General features: G+C 55.8%; 1 protein-coding gene across 1 annotated transcript in view; it reads right to left on the bottom strand.

Annotated features, from left to right (window-relative positions):
* Positions 1 to 820: 820 nt before the first annotated feature.
* ADAMTS10 (ADAM metallopeptidase with thrombospondin type 1 motif 10) overlaps positions 821 to 18,380 on the bottom strand; it is a 63,074-nt gene continuing 45,514 nt past the window's right edge. Inside the window, exons 15-24 of the mRNA XM_041480752.1 lie at positions 12,737 to 12,870; positions 11,293 to 11,416; positions 10,818 to 10,898; positions 9,654 to 9,817; positions 8,629 to 8,755; positions 6,722 to 6,851; positions 5,579 to 5,783; positions 4,795 to 4,971; positions 3,371 to 3,527; positions 821 to 2,466 (exon numbers count right to left, since the gene is read on the bottom strand). Coding sequence (XP_041336686.1) covers positions 2,357 to 2,466; positions 3,371 to 3,527; positions 4,795 to 4,971; positions 5,579 to 5,783; positions 6,722 to 6,851; positions 8,629 to 8,755; positions 9,654 to 9,817; positions 10,818 to 10,898; positions 11,293 to 11,416; positions 12,737 to 12,870 — 1,409 coding nt within the window. The 3' untranslated portion in view covers positions 821 to 2,356. The remainder of the gene's footprint in view (positions 2,467 to 3,370; positions 3,528 to 4,794; positions 4,972 to 5,578; positions 5,784 to 6,721; positions 6,852 to 8,628; positions 8,756 to 9,653; positions 9,818 to 10,817; positions 10,899 to 11,292; positions 11,417 to 12,736; positions 12,871 to 18,380) is intronic.

Below are 18,380 nucleotides of genomic sequence, written 5' to 3'. Positions count from 1 at the left end.
TCCCTCCCACTTCCTCATTTTGCACCCTTCGTGGGGGTGGGGAGGACAACGGCAGCTTTGCTACCAGGGACTTGGGGGTGGCCCTGCCCGGGGTGTCCCCACCTCTGCTGCTGCTGCTGGGTGAGGGAGAGGATGCAGGACAGAGCCCAGCAGGGATGCTCAGAGCCTCAGTGACCTTTCCCCTCACCCTGAGGTGACAGCTGGATGTCACCTGTCCAGTGGTGGTCAGTCAGTGCTTGGAGGTGGTTTTAGGCACGAGATGCTTTTGGTTGCTTTTTTTTTTTTTTTTTTTTTTTTTTTTTTCCCCTCCACTTGAGGTGCAGAGAAAAGTGGGATTACTGCAGGAAGATGAAGCCTGAGAGAGTTCTTGGCCACCCTGTCCCCTGCAGAGTTACAGGATGGATTGGGTTAAAAGGGACCTTAAAACCCATCCAGTGCCACCCCTGCCATGGCAGGGACACCTCCCACTGTTGGCCTGGCTCCAGCAGCTCCACGTCCTCCTGCTGCTGTTCCCCAGGGCTGGGGCAGCTCTGCAGGTGGGGTCTCACCTGAGTGGGGCAGAATCCCCCCTCCCCTGCTGGCCCAGCCCAGCACCACCAACATGTAGGAGTCTCTGTGCCATGAGGGAAATTCTTCCTTCACGCCCTAAAGCAGCTCTGGGTCAATCCCCACCTCTCCCACCTGCTCTGCTCCCCAGGGAAATCCCTCTCCTGCTTCCTTTAGGGTGGATTGTGGTGCTGGGGTGCCCAAACCCAACCCCAGGCTGGAGGAACACAAGTGGGAGCAGAGGCTGTGCCCGGGATCGTAGCTACTCCTTTATTATAATTCATGCCTTACGTCGCTCCTCCTCAGAGTTAGTATGTTAAACATTGGTCAGTAGGATATATATCGATATAAAAACGGTGAAAACACCCCCTCCCCTCACCCAAAACCATCAGAACGGAGCATGGCACTAGGAAGGAAGAGAAACGAGGTTTGCTGAGCACCAGAGAAGCTGCGATCGGCCGAGGAGCAGGTGGACACAAAAACGGAGCTGGGAGAGGAACACACGGGGGCTTTTCTCGGGGGGAAGGGGGCTGTCCCCTCCTGACCACAGGGATGGCCCCAAGGGAACAAAACATGGCTTTGGACAAAGGTTTCCCATCGCTGTGATGTGGAAAGGCCTGAAAATAATCATCATAATTACAATTACAATGCCAACAAAAAGCACATGCTTTGGAGAGTTGAAGTCAGGTCTCCTCCACAGGCTGCCCGTGGAGGAGCTGGCCCAGGTTTGGCCACCAGGTGACCTGGAGGAATTTCAAGCCTGCTCTTTTCCCATCTCTGGAGGCCTCCTGTGGGCAGAGGGGTGGGTGGCACTGGGACTGGCACCTTGAGGCCACGGCCACATGTGGCCAGGCTGCCTTTGGAGACAAAGCACCTTTTGGAGGCAAAGCACCTTTGGAAGTCAAGCACCTTTGGAAGTGAGGCTGAGGCTGTCTCTGGGCAGGGCCCTGCCATGCCAGGCCCTGGGGACACTGTGCCAGGCCCATTCTTGTCCTGCACGCTGCTGTGCTGCTCTCCCTGAGCCTGGCACAGCCTCGATGCCCACGAAGTGACTGCAGCCCCCAGCACGCCTCTGCCCCCAGCTCAGCTCGTGCTTCAAGGGGTAAAAACTGGTCCTAAAAGTGACAAGGGCAAGCAGGGGAACAGCCCAATCCAAGCTGGTGGCTACGGGAGTTTGGAGAACCCCCTTTCCCAGCTGAACTGATGGTGTCACCCTCTGCTCACAGGGTGGCCTGATCCCAGCCCCGAGGTGACAGGGTGCAAACCAAGGGACAAAATCCCTGCTCCAGCCCCACTCCCCACAGCAGCTCCTCTTCACCCATCACCCAGGAGCCACAAGCCACACTGGCCACCCCAGGACCTGAACCCTCCTCCCTGGCTCCCCTGGGGTCCCGAGGGAAGGCCAGCAGCCCCTGGAGTGCCCAAGCCCCGTGACGGTGCCCTGGGGACACGGAGCAGGATGAGGCAGGAGCGGGGCGAGCGGTGCCGCTTCCCCCAGCGGGACCGGGCTCCGTTACCAATAAATAACAACATCAGCATTTCAAGTAAAGTCCCTGCTCTGCCCAGCTCCCCCCTCTCCCAGCGCTCATCCAGCTGGGGCTGCAGTGGTTGAACTGGGAACCTGCCTCTGTCAAGCTCGGGGGCCAAGGGGGTCTGTGGGGGACGGCTTTGGGTGACGCCCGTGGGAGCGTGACCGGAGTCTGTGCGGGAGCCAGGGGAGGTTCCCGGGCAGGGCAGGGCTCGGCAGCCCTCCAGTGAAGCTTTGGCCTTCCAGTTTTGCCACGGGGGTCCCGCTGTGTCCCGCTGTGTCCTAGTGGCCCTGGCAGGTTTTACAGCACATCTGTCGGAAGTAGGTCCGGCTGCAGAACTTGAACTTGAGGACGAGCGGGCAGTAGGCCACCTTGTTCACATCCTTGCACTCTGCAGGGGACACAGAGGGGGGAACAGGGTCACAGCAGGGCTGAGGGGATCCTGGGGGGTTTGTCAGGGAGCTGGAAGATGCAGCTGTAATGAAGAAGCTGCTGAGGACCTCACTAATGGAAACCTGTCTTTGCCAGGGTGCAGTTCCTGCATTGCTCAAGGTGGAGTTCCTTCATTTCTTGGGGTCATGGCACACCAGGCTGGCCTGGGACCAAAGCCATAGAATGGCCACATTTTTCACAGAATTATTTGGGTTGGAAGGGACCTCTAAGCCCATCCAGTGCCACCCTGCCATGGGCAGGGACACCTCCCACTATCCCAGGGTGCTCCAAACCCCATCCAACCTGGCCTTGGACACTTACAGGGATGGGGTCTCCCACCCTAGAGTCCAACTCTAGCTTCCATGTCCCTGTCCCCAGTGGGACACGTGTCCCCTCTGCAGAGACCCCTCCTGTACTCCTGGCACTGCACCCCATGGACCGAATGCTCTGTGCTGTGTGCAGGGGGTGAGCTCTGATGCTGGGCTGCTTTGGAGGGACATGTGGGACCCCCTCTGTGCTGTGTCTGGGCCTCTGCTTGGCTCTGAGGAGCTCTGGGGTCTCTACACAGCCCCACCCCACACTCAGGCAGGTGAGAGTTGTGTCAGGCAGTGCCAGGGCAAAGAACCTGGGTGCCATCTTCAGCTGGGCCACAGGTATGGGCGGAAGGACCTTAAAGATCAAATTTTCCCACCCCGTCATGGTCAGGGACACCTCCCACTATGCCAGGGTGCTCCAAACCCTGATGTCCAACCTGGACACTTCCAGGGATGGCATCTCCCCACCCCAGAGCCCAGCTGGTGCTGTGCTGGCTCCAATATCCCCATCCCCAACGGGACACGTGTCCCCTCTGCAGAGCCCCTCACCTTCAGGGTTGTCTGTGGGCCCTGACTCGCACTTGGTCTCGCACTGCTGCATCCCGGGGGGCTGCAGGGCCTCCACGCACTCCATGGACGGCTGCCCCGTGTGGGCCAGGCACTGGACGGATCTCCTCTGCTGGCCGAGGCCACACTGGGCAGAGCACTGTGGGGACAGCACACAGGGAGCTGCCGAGGCCACCACGGCCCCAGGAATGTGGCAGGGGCGGGCACAGGTGGGGGTTAGGGGGTGCCAAGGGTGCTGCAGGGGGTTAGGGGGTGCCAAGGGTGCTGCAGGGGGTTGTCCCTTCCCTCCCTGGCATGAGCGAGTGCTGTGGCCCTGCATCCCAAAAAAGCTTGGTTTGATTGTCCAGGGCTCGGGGAGGATCCCACATCCAGCCCTAAATCACTGGCCTTTCCCAGCCCTCCTGCACCCCCGTGTCAGCCTGCAGCCCGAGGGGTGGCCAGGGCAGGGAGTGTGGCTGCAGCTCTCTTCACAGAGCGCAGCAGGCACAATTTCCCAAGGATTTGTCCTGGGAAACGCAGTGAGAAACCTCAAAGAAGAGAAAATAATTCTTATCTCTACTTGCTGCTCCTGTTTGTGAATGGTGAGACAATACAGGTGTTATAATTTACACTATTATAATTAGAAGTTAACTATTTCTTAATTATAATATACTATAAGCATTTCTTGGCTTATGAGTTTTTGCTACACTATGTTGTAAATGCTTTAAAGCTATTCTTATCTAAATTTAAAAAATATTATTAATAATATAATAGATGATATTATTATACTAATATTATTATCTAAAATTATCTAAAGCTATTATTATCTATAATTACTTCTCATGGGTCCATCTTTTGCACATGAGGAATATGTTATGGAGATTGTTTACCAAAAGTGATTTGGTTAATTGGGCACCAGTGAAAGTTGTTTTGAGTGATTAGCCAATCCCTCAAAGCTGTGTCAGACAGCCATGGGTTTTTCTTTAGTATAGTTTTAATATAGTATTAGTGTAATATAGTATAGTTTTAATAAAACAATTGTTCAGCCTTCTGAATCATGGAGTCAGAGGCCAATCACTGCTTGTGTCAGGGGCTCCCTGAATTCGATGCAGGGAGGACTGTCAGTGTCACCCCACGGGGCTCTGGGGGGGACCAGCAGTGGCCATGCTTGGCAGTAGGGCCAGCCCACCCCTGCTGACTCCCAGCCACCCATGGGGACCCTTCAAGACTTCTGTGGGGACCTGCTAGGCCTGGGACACCCCCAGGGTCACCATCACAAATGAGCCTAAAAGGAGGCAAAGAACCCTTCCACGGGTCCCTGGATAGTTGTGGTGGCCACCCAGGCTTCTGCTGGCCCATAAAGGTCAGGATTTGAAGGGCTGGAGAGGCTCCTGCTGCGATCCCCCCATGGGGAGGGCTGTCCCTACCTCTCCCCACTCGCCGGTGACCCAGCGGGGCGGGGGGCAGCGCCGCAGGTTGCACCTCATGCTGGTGGGGGGCTTGGTGGCCTCGTGGCACTGGGAGGTGGGCAGGGTCACGCTGTGGTCGCCGCTCTTGCACAGCACGATGCGGTGGCGGAAGCCGGGCCCGCAGCTCGGGGTGCACTGCAGGGACAGGGGACACGGTCATTAGGGGACAGAGGCAGCTCTGGCTGCCCCCCTGCTGCTCCCACCTCTCCTGGCTCCTGAGCTGCCACACTGTCACACTGGGCTCTCCATGGCTGTCACTGGTGATTGGCACTGTGCTCCTGGAGCAGCGCCCTCAGACAGGGGAGGGATGGTGTCAATCACAGAATCAGAAGATCCTGAGCTGGATCCCCCAGGGATGCTCAGCCCAGCCCCTGTCCCTGCCCAGCCACCCCAACAAGCCCACCCTGAGCACCCCTGGCAGCGCTGTCCAAACGCTCCTGCAGCTCTGGCAGCCTTGGGGCCGGGACCATTCCCTGGGCAGCCTGGGCAGTGCCAGCACCCTCGGGGGCAAGAACCTTTCCCTGAGCTCCATGCCAAGCCCTGGCACAGCTCCAGCCCTTCCTGGCCTCCTGTCCCTGTCCCAGAGCAGAGCTCAGCCCCTGCCCCTCTGCCTCCCCTGGGGAGGAGCTGCAGCCCCCGAGGAGCCTCCCCTCAGTCTCCTGTGCTCCAGCTGAACGAGCCAAGTGCCCTCAGCCGCTCCTCAGAGCCTTCCCCAGCTCCGTGTCCCTCCTTTGGCACTCGCCTCTGACCAGTCCAGGGCCACCCACTCGGGAGGACACGTTTGGTTGTTGCAGGGCTCCAGCATCTTAGGCCGTGGCTGGGTGCAGGAGGCATCATCCAGGGTTTTCTCCTCGCTGGCAGAGATCTTCCTCTTGCAGAAGACGCTGCGGGTCCGGACGCCCTCGTTGCAGCTCCGGCTGCACTCGGACCAGTTCCCAATGGCCCAGCTGGAGAGGGGGCAACAGCAGAGCTGGGAGGGGCCCCACACGCTGCACACAGCCTGGCCCCCTCCAGCCACAGCCTCCCAGGCAGCTCTGGCTGAAGCACTGAGTCCCTGCACATCTGCCCTTCCCCTTCAGGAGAGCAGCCAGGGAGGGGCTGGCACAATTCCTCAGGGACTCACTGAATACCTGGGACACAGGGGAGAAACCCCCACCCCATTCCCTAGCAAAGCTGCAGTGTCACCAGTGGGGGCTGTGATATGGGAACGGCAGCCAGGGGGGAATTTTGCTCTCTGCCACCCTGGTTTTCCCCCCTGGCTCCCTGCACAGGCTCCAGGTACGTTGGAATAAGTATTTTTTTACTCAGAGATTGGGTAACTGAGAGGCATTTTAAAAATGTAAATTTAAAAATTTAATTTTAAAATTTAAACTTAAAAATTTAATTTTAAATTAAATTAATTTAATTGTAATTTTTTTTTCTATTTTTAGTCTCAAGTGAAGGGTGAGATGTTATAATTTACACTGTTATAATTAGAAGTTAACTATTTCTCAATTATAATATACTATAAGCATTTCTTGGCTTATGAGTTTTTGCTACACTATGTTGTAAATGCTTTAAAGCTATTCTTATCTAAATTAAAAAAATGTTATTAATAATCTAATCTAAAATAATCTAATCTAATAGAATATATTATTATACTAATATTATTATCTGAAATGATCTATAGCTATTATTATCTAAAATTACTCTTTGTGCATCTATCTTTCATAGTTCTATTTCTCCAAAGAAATGTTGATCTCCTAAATCAACATTTTTTATCTCAAATTTTACATACAAATCCATACTATATAAACTTTCTGTTAAACTTTAAAGTTTAACAGAAAAAATTAAATAATAATAATAACAATAATAAACCAGATTAATTTCCCACACTGGTACTCACGCCGGGGGACAGGGCTCGGTGTTGCAGCTCCTCTGTCGCTCGGGGACTTTGGTGTCAGCGCTGCAGAAATGGTTGGGGACAGTTGAGCCATCAGAGAGCTTCCTGCACACCACAGACTGGATCTGGCTGCCTGCCCAGGGAAAAGAGGGAAGGGGAAAGGGAAGCTGAGACTGTGATGTCTCAGGGTTTAGCTTTTCTATTTTTCAGATTCTGTGCTGCTTTAGTGTGTGGGTCTGGGTTCATATCAGGGCATGGTGATCTCTGCACAGAGCAGGGAGACAAAACAATTCCTGCTCTAGCTGGGCACCAAGGACAGATGATCCAAATCTCAGGCCCAAGAGCACAAACAACGTGGGCTGAAGAGAGAAAAACAAGCAGGATGGGACTGCATGGGCTGGAGCTGGAATTGGACAATGAACTGCAACGTGCAAATGGGCCAGAAATACAAAAGTGAGAGACCCCATGACTGATCGTGCATTTTGTGACCATTTTGGTTCATCTTGGGTGCAGCCCTGGCTGGGCTCTTGTGCTGCCCAAGGTGGATCCATTGAGGCCTGCTAATACATCCCTGCTTTATTCTTTAGCTCTGTCCAGTCTCTGTTCTAGGTCAGCCTGCACAGGGCATCGCTGAGGCTGGAGCAGAGCCAGGCTGTGGGTGCCAGCCCCACAGCTCTGCTCCCATGGGACGAAGTGACAAAATAACCTGTTGGCCCTGCACATGAGCCTGACCTTATCCCTCCAAGGGATTTCAAGGGAATTCACAACCAAGGGCTTCTCTGACATCTCCAAATGGATGGTGTGGAACCATGGTGTCAATGCCTGGATGTGGCACTCTGGGTGACAAGGTGGGGAGCAGGCACAGCTTGGACTCAGTGGCCCTGGAAGGTTTATCCAGCCTCGATGATTCTGGAATTCTGGAGCTCAGCAGCCAGGGCAGGACACACCAGAGGAAGGAGGATCACAGCATTCCAGGGATCTCCTGCTCAAATGTACCTGTTCTAACCTTGGCCTTTCTGGGCAGCACTTGGGGAATAACAGGAACAAGGAGGGACAACACCTGATTGAGGTCTGGCATGGAAGACAAGCCCTGAGCTTTAAACAGGGAACATTATTGGGCCATTCTCTTCTGAATACCAGCTCAGCCCCTCCCAGCCAGGCTCTCCAAAGTCCTGAGACATGATCCAAACCATGTCCCAAACCACGGGAACCAGTCCAAGGATTCAGGGAAGCACCAGGGGTGTTTCAGTTCACAGACTGCAGAACTGAGGCCACAGGGGCTGCTGTGATCAGCCAGCCTGTCCTTGCTCCATCCTTGGAAGTGCCCAGGGCCAGGCTGGACAGGGCTGGGAGCACCCTGGGATAGGGGAACGTGTCCCTGCCATGGCAGGGTGTGGCACCGAGTGAGATTTAAGGTCTCTCCCAACCTGAAGCCATTTATGATTGCATGCATTGCACTAGTAAAGGGGTTTAAAAAGGGGTGGAGAGGGACAGGACACAGGGAATGGCTGCCACTGCCAGAGGGCAGGGCTGGATGGGATCTTGGGCAGGAATTGTTCCCTGGCAGGGTGGGCAGGCCCTGGCACAGGGTGCCCAGAGCAGCTGTGGCTGCCCCTGGATCCCTGGCAGTGCCCAAGGCCAGGCTGCACATTGGGGTTTGCAGCACCCTGGGATAGTGGGAGGTGTTCCTGCCATTGCAGAGGATGGAAAAATTTGATCTTTAAGGTCCTTCCACCCATACCTGTGGCCCAGCTGAAGATGGCACCCAGGTTCTTTGCCCTGGCACTGCCTGACACAACTCTCACCTGGCTGAGTGTGGGGTGGGGCCGTGTAGAGACCCCAGAGGCCCAGACACAGCACAGGGAGGGGTCCCACATGTCCCCCCAAAGCAGCCCAGCATCAGAGCTCACCCCCTGCACACAGCACGGAGCACTTGGTCCATGGGGTGTAGTGCCAGGAGTACAGGCTGGAGCCATCCCTGCCCACGGGAGCGTTGAACTTGTAGCGGATCCCCTGCGGCTCCGTCCGCACCAGCACCTGCGGGAAAGGCACCCCCAGGACATCAGTGCCACCACAGTGACCACCCAGGTGGCATCCCACAGCCTCTCTAACAGCCAGGGCAGCCGGAATCTTCCCCTGTCCCCTTCCAGCCCCTCCCAGTACTGGCAGGGCAGCCACCCGTGGTGACAGTGGTGCTCGATCAGAGAATGAGCTCCCAGGCACTCAGGGGTGGAATCATCCCAAAACCTGACAGATCAGGGCAGGAGACCTGAGAATTAGTGAGGGAGTTCTGAGAGTGTCCCATGGATAAAGCACTGGCCCCCCCAAGGCAGGGACTGGGGGCTCCTGTCCCACCTGGGGTGACTCTTTCAAGGCTGGATGTGGCACTCAGTGCCGTGGTCTGGCTGACAAGGCAGTGCCAGGCCACAGCTTGGACTCGATGGTCTCTAAGGGTTTTTCCAAGCTAATTAATTCTGTGATTTATTGTGTGAATTCAGCCCAATTTACCTCTGCTCTCTGTGTCCCTTTACTCCCAACAGCCACACCAGGGGCTGATCAGCTCCAGTCCCCAGGCAGCCACAGCAAGACCCTTCCAGCCCAGTGGATAAAGCACTGGCCCCCCAAGGCAGGGGTTGGGGGCTCCTGTCCCACCTGGGGTGACTCTTTCAAGGCTGGATGTGGCACTCAGTGCCGTGGTCTGGCTGACAAGGCAGTGCCAGGCCACAGCTTGGACTCCATGGTCTCTAAGGGTTTTTCCAAGCTAATTAATTCTGTGATTTATTGTGTGAATTTAGCCCAATTTACCTTTGCTCTCTGTGTCCCTTTACTCCCAACAGCCACACCAGGGGCTGATCAGCTCCAGTCCCCAGGCAGCCACAGCAAGACCCTTCCAGCCCAACGAGGACCACACTGGGAGGGGTAGGAAGTTACCAACCATGACAAAGAGGGTGATGTTGGTGGGTCCCAAAGCCTCCAGTGACTCGGGCTCCTCAGGGGACCTCCTGTAGTGGAAGGTGGTGCCGGCGATGTCGAAGCGCCGGGGGGGATCGATGGAGAGCTTCCCGTTGATGAAATATTCCCCACTGTCCCCTCGCAGCGCTGCCAGCACAGGGGAGGGAGCTCAGCACAAAGCTCCAGGCACCTGGGCCAGCTTCAGCCAGGTGCTGCTCACCTGCCGGGCTCAGAGCATTGCTAAATGGCACCAGGGAGGCCACAGGTGGCTCAGGGGCACAGAGTCACCAGCAGGGTGGCACCGATGGACCCACGGTGCTTTCTCAGCACCTCCCTGGGCTGGGGGCCAGCTGTGGCCACGAAGCCAGGCTCAAACCCAGCCGTGCACAGCGGGTCGGGGCTGCTGGAGCTGCTGGAGCTCCTGGGGCTGCTGGGGCCCGGAGCCGGGCTGTGCTTGCCGGGGAGAGTCGCTAGAGGGGGATCGGAGCGCTCGCTGCCGCTCCTGGCCCTGCGCTCCGGGAGCGGCTCCGGGCACCGCCGGCCCCGCCGCGCCCGGGACACGGAGGATCCTGCGCGCTGGGGAGGCTGCGGGATGCCCGGGGGATGCCAAAGTGGCAGAGCCTGCGGGCAGCGGTGTCCCGAGAGCGCAGAAATGCAGAAAGGAGTCCCCGCACACCGGGCAGGGAGGGGTGGTGGCACCTCCGATCCCAGGGGAGGGATGCTGCCAGGAGAGTCCTGCTGGCACCTGGCAGCGTCCAGGGAGAGCACCCTGCCCTGCCCTGCATCGCTCGGGGCACAGGGAGGGAAAACGGAGAAAGAAAATCCTCGTTGTTAAAGCAGGACTGAGCAGCAAGGCTGGAAAACCAAGCCTGAGGAAAATGTGGGTGTTTTTCATCCCCAGGATGGCAGGGGAGATGCCAGGAGCTGAGGGATGTGGGGTTTGCTCAGGGCTGTGATGCTAACACAGGACAGGGACACACAGCCCACACTGCCCTGCTGCCTTCCCCTGCCCCAAATCCCAGCCTGGGACCCCCAAATCCCCATTCCCAGCTGCAGTGGGAAGCTCTCCCTGCAGGGCCTTGCCCAGACCCTGTTAATCCCAGGGAAAGGGCAGGGCCTGGCTGGGGTTCCAGCAGCCCCAGCTCACCCAGGTAGTTGATGGAGAGGTTCAGCTCCCGGATGTCGATGTGGACAGAACCCTTGGGGATCTGGATCACCTCCTCATAACCTGTGGGACAAGCAGGTGAGCAGCATTTTCAGCCTCCAGTCCCAGAGCCAGAGCTGCCCTGGGCTGGATGGGAGCGTGAGCCAACGCCTTATCCATGGGGAAATGATGGAAAAAGCATTTTGGGCACCAAAAATGGAGTGGGTTTGCACTGTGGGCTCTTGTGGTGGGACTGGGAACGTGCTGTGGAGCAGGGAAGGGGCTTGGAGCTCTGTGCCAGAGACCTGGGCACCACTGGAGGATGGGGCATGGCTTGGCTGGTGGACAGGAGGGATTTGCTGCCTCCTAGGCTGGTGCTATCCCTTGGGATTTAGCTCTGGGATTTGTCCCTGCCTGTTCCCAGGGGCAGGTGAGGACGAGGAGGGATTTGAGGATGAGCAGGCTGTTTGTTCCCTACCTCCCTCGGGCAGGGACTGGTTGAAGACGCCCTCGATGGTCTCGCAGGAGCTGCCATCTCCCCCACACACCCGGCACTTGTCCTCCTTGGAGTCGGAGCCCAGCACCCGGTCACAGCCCACGTGCTGCGGGAGGAGCAGCAGCAATGAGCCAGCCTGGAGGGACCCTGCTGTCCCCTGCTGTCCCCTCAGTGCCCCGGACACCTCAGCAGGGCCAGCCCTTTCCTGGGAGGGTCTCTCCAAGGCTGGGAGGGTGCAGGGATGAAGCTTGAGAGGAGCCCAAGGGAAGCCCCTGTCCCTGCAGCTGATGTGTCCTTGTGGCCTCTGTCCCTCTGCCACCGCCTGGGGGTGGCACAAGGGTCACCAGCACAGCTGTGGCTCCCTCGGGTGCAATCCCCCTTTGTTCCACAGCCCCATGGAGACAAACAGATCCCAGAGATACAGGAAGGGAGGCAGACAGACACACAGTCTGTCTGTCTGTCTGCCTGCCTGCTGGGGGATGTTGGCCACTCCCAAGCGCTTCCTTAGAATTCACTTCTACAGCTCCCCCAGATCCCATTGCAAGGGAAACATCAAAGGGGCTGGGGCTGCACAGGCTGGGAGTGCTGGGATCCATCCCTGAGGCAGGGAATGCAGAGTGGAGGGGAATGTTCCTGCTCCCACTGGGTGTCCAGGCAGAGAAATCATGGAATTACAGGATGGTTTGAGCTGGAAGGGACCTCAAAGATCATCCCAACCCTCCACCCATCCCATGTCTGTGTGAGCAGTTTGAGGGCAGCACTCACCTGCCCAGGGGTCTGTCCCTGTCCCCTTTTTTTGGGGATCTGTTATTGTCCCCTCTACCCAGGGGGTCTGTCCTTGTCCCCCTGACCTGGTTATGTCCCTGTCCCCCCTGCCCTGGGGGTCTGTCCTTGTCCCCCCATTCCAGGGGTCTGTCCTTGTCCCCCCTGCCCTAGGAGCCAGTCCCTGTCCCCTCTGCTTGGGGGTTTGTCCTTGTATCCCCCCTGGTTTGGATCTGTCCCTGTCCCCCCATCCCAGTGTCTGTCTTTGTCCCCTTTACCCAGGGGGGTCTGTCCTGTCCCCCCCTCCCAGGCTCTGTCCCTGTCTCCTCATTCCCGGGGGTCTGTCCCTGTCCCCTCTGCCCTGGGGGCTCTGTCCCTGTCCCCCATCCTGGGCTCTGTCCCTGTCCCCAATCCCGGGGTCTGTCATTGTCCCCCATCCCAGGGTGTACCCCTGTCCCCCATCCCAGGCTCTGTCCCTGTCCCCCCATCCCGGGGTGTGTCCCTGTCCCCCATCCCGGGGCCTGTCATTGTCCCCCATCCCAGGGGCCTGTCCCTGTCCCCCATCCCGGGGCTCTGTCCCTGTACCCCCATCCTGGCTCTGTCCCTGTCCCCCATCCCGGGGCTCTGTCCCTGTCCCCCATGCTGGGGTGTGTCCCTGTCCCACCTTGCACTCCCCGTTGACACAGATGTCGTTGGAGTCCTGCCTGCAGGGGGTCCCATCCACCACGGCCGCTGCTCTCTCCGTGTAGAAGTTGAAGCCCTCGGCCAGGCAGTTGAGGGAACAGGCCTTGACACCCCCTGGGGAAGGAGCACAGCTTCAAACGTGTTCAAAAGTGTTCCAGACAGGTAGAAAAACCATAAAGGCTTCATAAAATCTTCATGAAATCAAGCCTGCTCTCCTGGAATCAGTGGCAAAGCTAGCACTCTGCAAGTAGTATATATTTTAAAAAAATAAAATATATAATAGATATACTATATAATATACATTATACAGTATGTTTATTCTATAAATATATAAGTATTATATATCTATAGAATATATAAATATTTATTTATTTTTATATACATTTTATATATTATATATATTTAGATATATTTTTATATTTATATATAATATTATATAAAGGGAGGGTGGAAAAATCTGCATTGTGCCCTCTTTGGGATCAGTTATTGGGTTAAAAGGGGAAATAATCTAGGTGTCAGTTCTTAATTGGATAGTTTAGCTTTAAAAAACCTCGTAACAAAAGATTCTTTGCCATTTTTATGGTGCTTTTCCAGTGCACTGAACCTGGTATGGACAGAGTGCAAAACTCTAGATAAGATAACAATAAACAAGAACCTTAAGACTGAAAAAATCCAGCGTGTTTCTCTTTCCTGACACAAAACCCCTCCAGGAGAGTCTCCCTGGGAGGGCCCAGCCTGAGTCCCAGAAGTCTGGAATTGGCAACAGGTACCCTGGCAGGGAAGCACCTTGGATGGGAGGAATGGGAATGTGCAGAAAGGGAAACTCAGATACAGAACATCAAAGGGATAAAGGGAAACTCGATACAGAACATCAAAGGGGTCAAAGGAGGGGAGGGGAGGGGGCCCAGCTGTGCAAGAGCAGCTGGGGGAAGAGAGAGCAGAGCTGGGAGAGGGAGGAGCAGGAGGAGGCAGCAGAGGGGAATTCAGCAGCTTGGAGGCATTTCGAGGAGCAGGATGCCTGGGCAAGCCCCCGGAGCTGCAGCTGCTGAGCAGGGGGAGCTCACTGAGAGCAGGGGCTGCAGGCAGGGAGCTGGGGCTGGGCTCCATGTGGGATGATGCCTTGCCCCAAGGTGTGAGTGAAAATGGTCCTTCAGTCTGGCCTGTCTCAGGGCTTCTGGTTAAAAGTGGAGGATTTTCTTTCAATTTTGCCTGTGTGCCATTTGGAAAGTGCCGAAAAATTAGAAGATTAGGATCTGCAAATGAGCTGTTCAAATAATTAAAGACATATAAAGCTTTGTTCAACCTCATTTTAGGATTTTAGCTTTTATATTTTTAATCTATTTGTAATCCTGCAGTCCTTTAGTGTATAACTCCAAACTCCATACTCAGTGTGAGCTGCTGCTTCCCCATTTTGGGCAGACACAGCAATTCCCCTCCAGGCCTGGCAATCAAGGACACCTCACTGCCTCAGGCCCCAGAAACAGAAACAAAAGTGAGTTGGGGGGAGCAAATTTGGGGTAAATTACTTCATTACCTGAAGATGTAACTGGGAGATGAACCCCCAATATGCAAATGGACAAAACTTATAAAAGTGGGAAAACCCATGAGCCGTGGTCCATTTTTGGGTGTAGACCCTGGGGGGTTTCATCTGCCTCAAATGTACTTGAAGGCCCTTCCATAAATAGAACTGCTTTTTATTTTATAAATATATAAATATATAAATACATATATAAATTTAAATATTATATATATTATATAAACATATAAGATTTATATCTATCTGCTGTTTATTTCTACAAATCCATTTCCCACACAGCCTCTGGTTTTAGGTAGCCCAAAAAGGCCTCAGGGATGAATCCCTGCTGGCTCTCCTCACTGGTCAGGCCTTCACGTGGGGATTCCTGCCCTTAAAAATGCCATGGAAGGGGAGCAGGGGGAGGGAGAGTGAAGGAGGCAGACAGGGGTGACCCTGTGTTGGTAGCCCTGTCCTGAGTGCCACTGCTCCACGAGTCACCTGAGCTCCGAGCAGTCCCCACAACCTCCCTGGGGACAATTTCCAGGCAGGATTTGCCCTTGGCAGCCAGGTCACCAGAGGGAAGGAGACTGGAATCACTGCCCAGCATCTGCTGGGAACTGCAGTGTCCTCAGCCCAGAGGTGCCCTGGTGGCCTGGGCAGCTCCTTGTCCTTGTTCAGGTGGCTCCAGTGACAGCTGTGTCCCCGTGACAGCAGCACTGAGCGCAGCAAGAGCCTCTGGAACAGCACAAGGTGCCTTGGAATTCCTGGAGATGGGAGAAGAGCGACTCCCACAGAGTGGTGGGACCTCTGAGCTGGCCCAGGGAATGTTGCTAAACACAATTACGGAATCCTGGAATATCCTGAGTTTGGACAGACCCTCAGGGATGCTCAGCCCAGCCCCTGTCCCTGCACAGCCACCCCAACAAGCCCACCCTGAGCACCCCTGGCAGCGCTGTCCAAACGCTCCTGCAGCTCTGGCAGCCTTGGGGCCGGGACCATTCCCTGGGCAGCCTGGGCAGTGCCAGCACCCTCGGGGGCAAGAACCTTTCCCTGAGCTCCATGCCAAGCCCTGGCACAGCTCCAGCCCTTCCTGGCCTCCTGTCCCTGTCCCAGAAGGGGGAAAGCCCCAGCCAGGCACCATCCTGCACATTCTGCCCCCCTCCCTTCATTTAGGGTCAGCCTGGTTCCTCTTTTGCACCTTTAACAGAGCTATTAAAATAGAATATTTTCAGCTGGCTGCTGCCTCCTATGTTTTGTTCCTCCTGCCTGCCCTCTCCCATGGAGGAATTAAGCCTTATTACAATTTCTGACGAGCAATCTCCATTTTCCCTCAAGCTCCTGCTCCTCCCATCGCTCTCCCGAACTCCCGAATGGGCCAAGAGCGAAATGAAGAATGCAGGGAACAAAGCAAAGTAAACAAACAATTCAAGCCGCATTCCATGAGGAATCTGCGGACTGCGGAGCTCAGCTCTGCTCTCCGGGGGTCTGCATCCCCATCCCGGGGTCTGGGCTGGAAATCAGCTCCAGGAAAACAGCCCTGACCTCAGCGACCCGGGGTCCAGCTCCTTCCCTTCCCAAATGCCCCCAGGATCGGTGGTGATGCCTCAGGTTTGAGCTTTTCTATTTTTCATATTCTGTGCTGCTTTAGTGTGTGGGTCTGGGCTCACACCAGGGCATGGTGAGCTCTCTGCACAGAGCAGGGAGACAAAACAATTCCTGCTCTAGCTGGGCACCAAGGACAAATGATCCAAATCTCAGGGCCAAGAGCACAAACAATGTGGGCTGAAGAGAGAAAAACAAGGATGGGACTGCATGGGCAGGGGCTGGAATTGGACAATGAACTCCAACCTGCAAATGGAGCAGAACTTATAAAAATGTGGGACCCTGTGACCAGTTGTCCATTTTGTGGCCATTTTGGGTCGTGCTGCCCAAGGTGGATTTATTTAAGGCTTTTTAATAAATCCCTGCATTATTCTCTAGCTCTGTCCAGTCTCTGTTTTAGCTCAGCCTTCACGAGGCACGCTCTGTCTAGTCTCTGTTTTAGCTCAGCCTTCACGAGGCACCAGTGCCCCCTTCCTCCAAGGTTCTGGGGCACTCCTTGTCTGCAGGTTGGGGGTGCTCCATGCCCAGGATATTTCCCAAAGAAATGTGGAGAGAGGCACCCCTGAACCCAGCCACCCTTCTGGGATGAGCTGAGCAGGGGAAGGGACTCAGTGTGGCAGTGATGGCTCCCAAAGTGCCCAGAACAAAGCTGAGGAGCAGATTCCCTGCCAGCTGGAGGGAGGGATGCCCAGGGATGAGGCTGCCAGCAAAGAGGGATCCTGGGGGGCTGCTGGGGAGGGAGGGACTGGCACCCTGCATCCCTCTGGGCACTGCTGGAAGGGCTCAGGAGGTGAGGAGCAGCCCTCACTGCCACCCCAAAATCTGGTCAGGGCCTGGGAGCAGAATATCAGTGGCAAGGGCAGGACAGGAGGGGTTCCCTGGGGTTGGATGTGTGACATGGGCAAGGTGGAGGTGAAAGGGATGTCCCCACCTCCCCCAGGATGTGCCTCTGACACCTGAATGACACCAAGGATCATAAAACGCCCCAGGCATGTGACAGTGAAGGTCCTGGTGCTGCTGAAATCATGGAGTCACAGGGGGGTTGGGTGGGAAGAGACCCTAAAGCTCATCCAGTGCCACCCCTGCCATGGCAGGGACACCTCCCACTGTCCCAGGCTGCTCCAAGCCCTGCCCAGCCTGGCCTTGGGCACTGCCAGGGATCCAGGGGCAGCCACAGCTGCTCTGGGCACCCTGTGCCAGGGCCTGCCCACCCTGCCAGGGAACAATTCCTGCCCAATATCCCATCCAGCCCTGCCCTCTGGCAGTGGCAGCCATTCCCTGTGTCCTGTCTCTCCAGGCCTTGCTAAAATCCTCTCTCTTTCCAGCCCCCTTTAGGCACTGGACACAAACCAGCTCTCCCAGTTCTGAGAGGGAGCCCAGACTTGTCCAAAGTTGTTCCTTGACCTTCCCTGCTCCACGGTTCCTCCCTAGGCCACCCCAGAGGACAGCAGTGACACCCTTTGACACCGAAAAAAACAAAGTAAAAGTGCTCCTCATGACCATTGCTCACAGCCAACGTGGGCAGAGGAGATGGAGCTCCCAGACCCCTTCACACCACGGCACTGTCAGCACTGCCAGCCTCCCACGAGGGGAGAGGTTTCATCACCCATTTTGTGGCAGGGGAAGCTGAAGCACAGAGAGAGGAAGGGCCTCTTTATGAAAGGCAAAAATCCGTACCAGGGTCAGAGGACACCTCAAGGGTGATGTTCAGCTGGCCAGCCAAGCTCTGGGCCATGCCAGGGGAGGAGAGAGGTCAGAGCCAGGCCAGCTCCAGCCTGCAGGGTTGTCTTCCACCTTGGCACGCACTGGCGTCTTGGGGTGACTTCACAACCTCCCAATTTTATTACATTTTTATTGATCCATCCCCTGCAGCTTCAGCACAGCTGCTCCAGCTGCAGGAGCCCCGCTGGGAGCTGCGCTTGTTTACACAGCTGGGAATGATTTCCCCAGTCCAGTTCATTAACTCCATGAAGGAGATGAGCTGCTCCTCCTCATTACTGAGAGATTTGTGCCACAGAGCCTCCTCCAGATCCTTCTGCAGGACACAGGGCTGACCTCGGGAAGACGAAGTGCTGCTCTTTGAAAGATCCACCAGATCCCATCCCTTCTCCTGCTCAGGAAGCTTTCCCTGCCTGCTCTGTCTCCTCCCCATCGGGCGCCTGTTTTGGGTTGGAAATGGGGGTGTATCCTGTTCCCATCTGTTAGAGTTATCTCTGTTCATTGGGCAGTTTTCTTTATCTCTCCCACAGCCAACCCTCCCTCCAGGAGATCTCTGCTGTCCATGGCCACTGAGTGTCCCTGCAGGGCTGATCAAATTCCAGCATCCCATGGGGAGATGCTCCGCCCAGGGCAGGAGCCAAGCATTCCTACCTGGATACAATCTGAGCCTGGAACACCCCAGCAGCCTTTGCCACTGCATTCCCAGAGGAGCAGCTTTCTCCTGCCCTGCATTCCCAGAGGAAGAGCAGGCCCATCTCCAGCAGCCCTGGAGCTTCAGAGGAAAACT

This window comes from Pyrgilauda ruficollis, unplaced genomic scaffold, assembly GCF_017590135.1.
Source record: "Pyrgilauda ruficollis isolate IOZ18807 unplaced genomic scaffold, ASM1759013v1 scaffold115, whole genome shotgun sequence".
Classification (NCBI taxonomy): domain Eukaryota; kingdom Metazoa; phylum Chordata; class Aves; order Passeriformes; family Passeridae; genus Pyrgilauda; species Pyrgilauda ruficollis.
The sequence above is the reverse complement of the archived record's forward strand: the minus strand, read 5'-3'. Positions and strand labels throughout refer to the sequence as shown.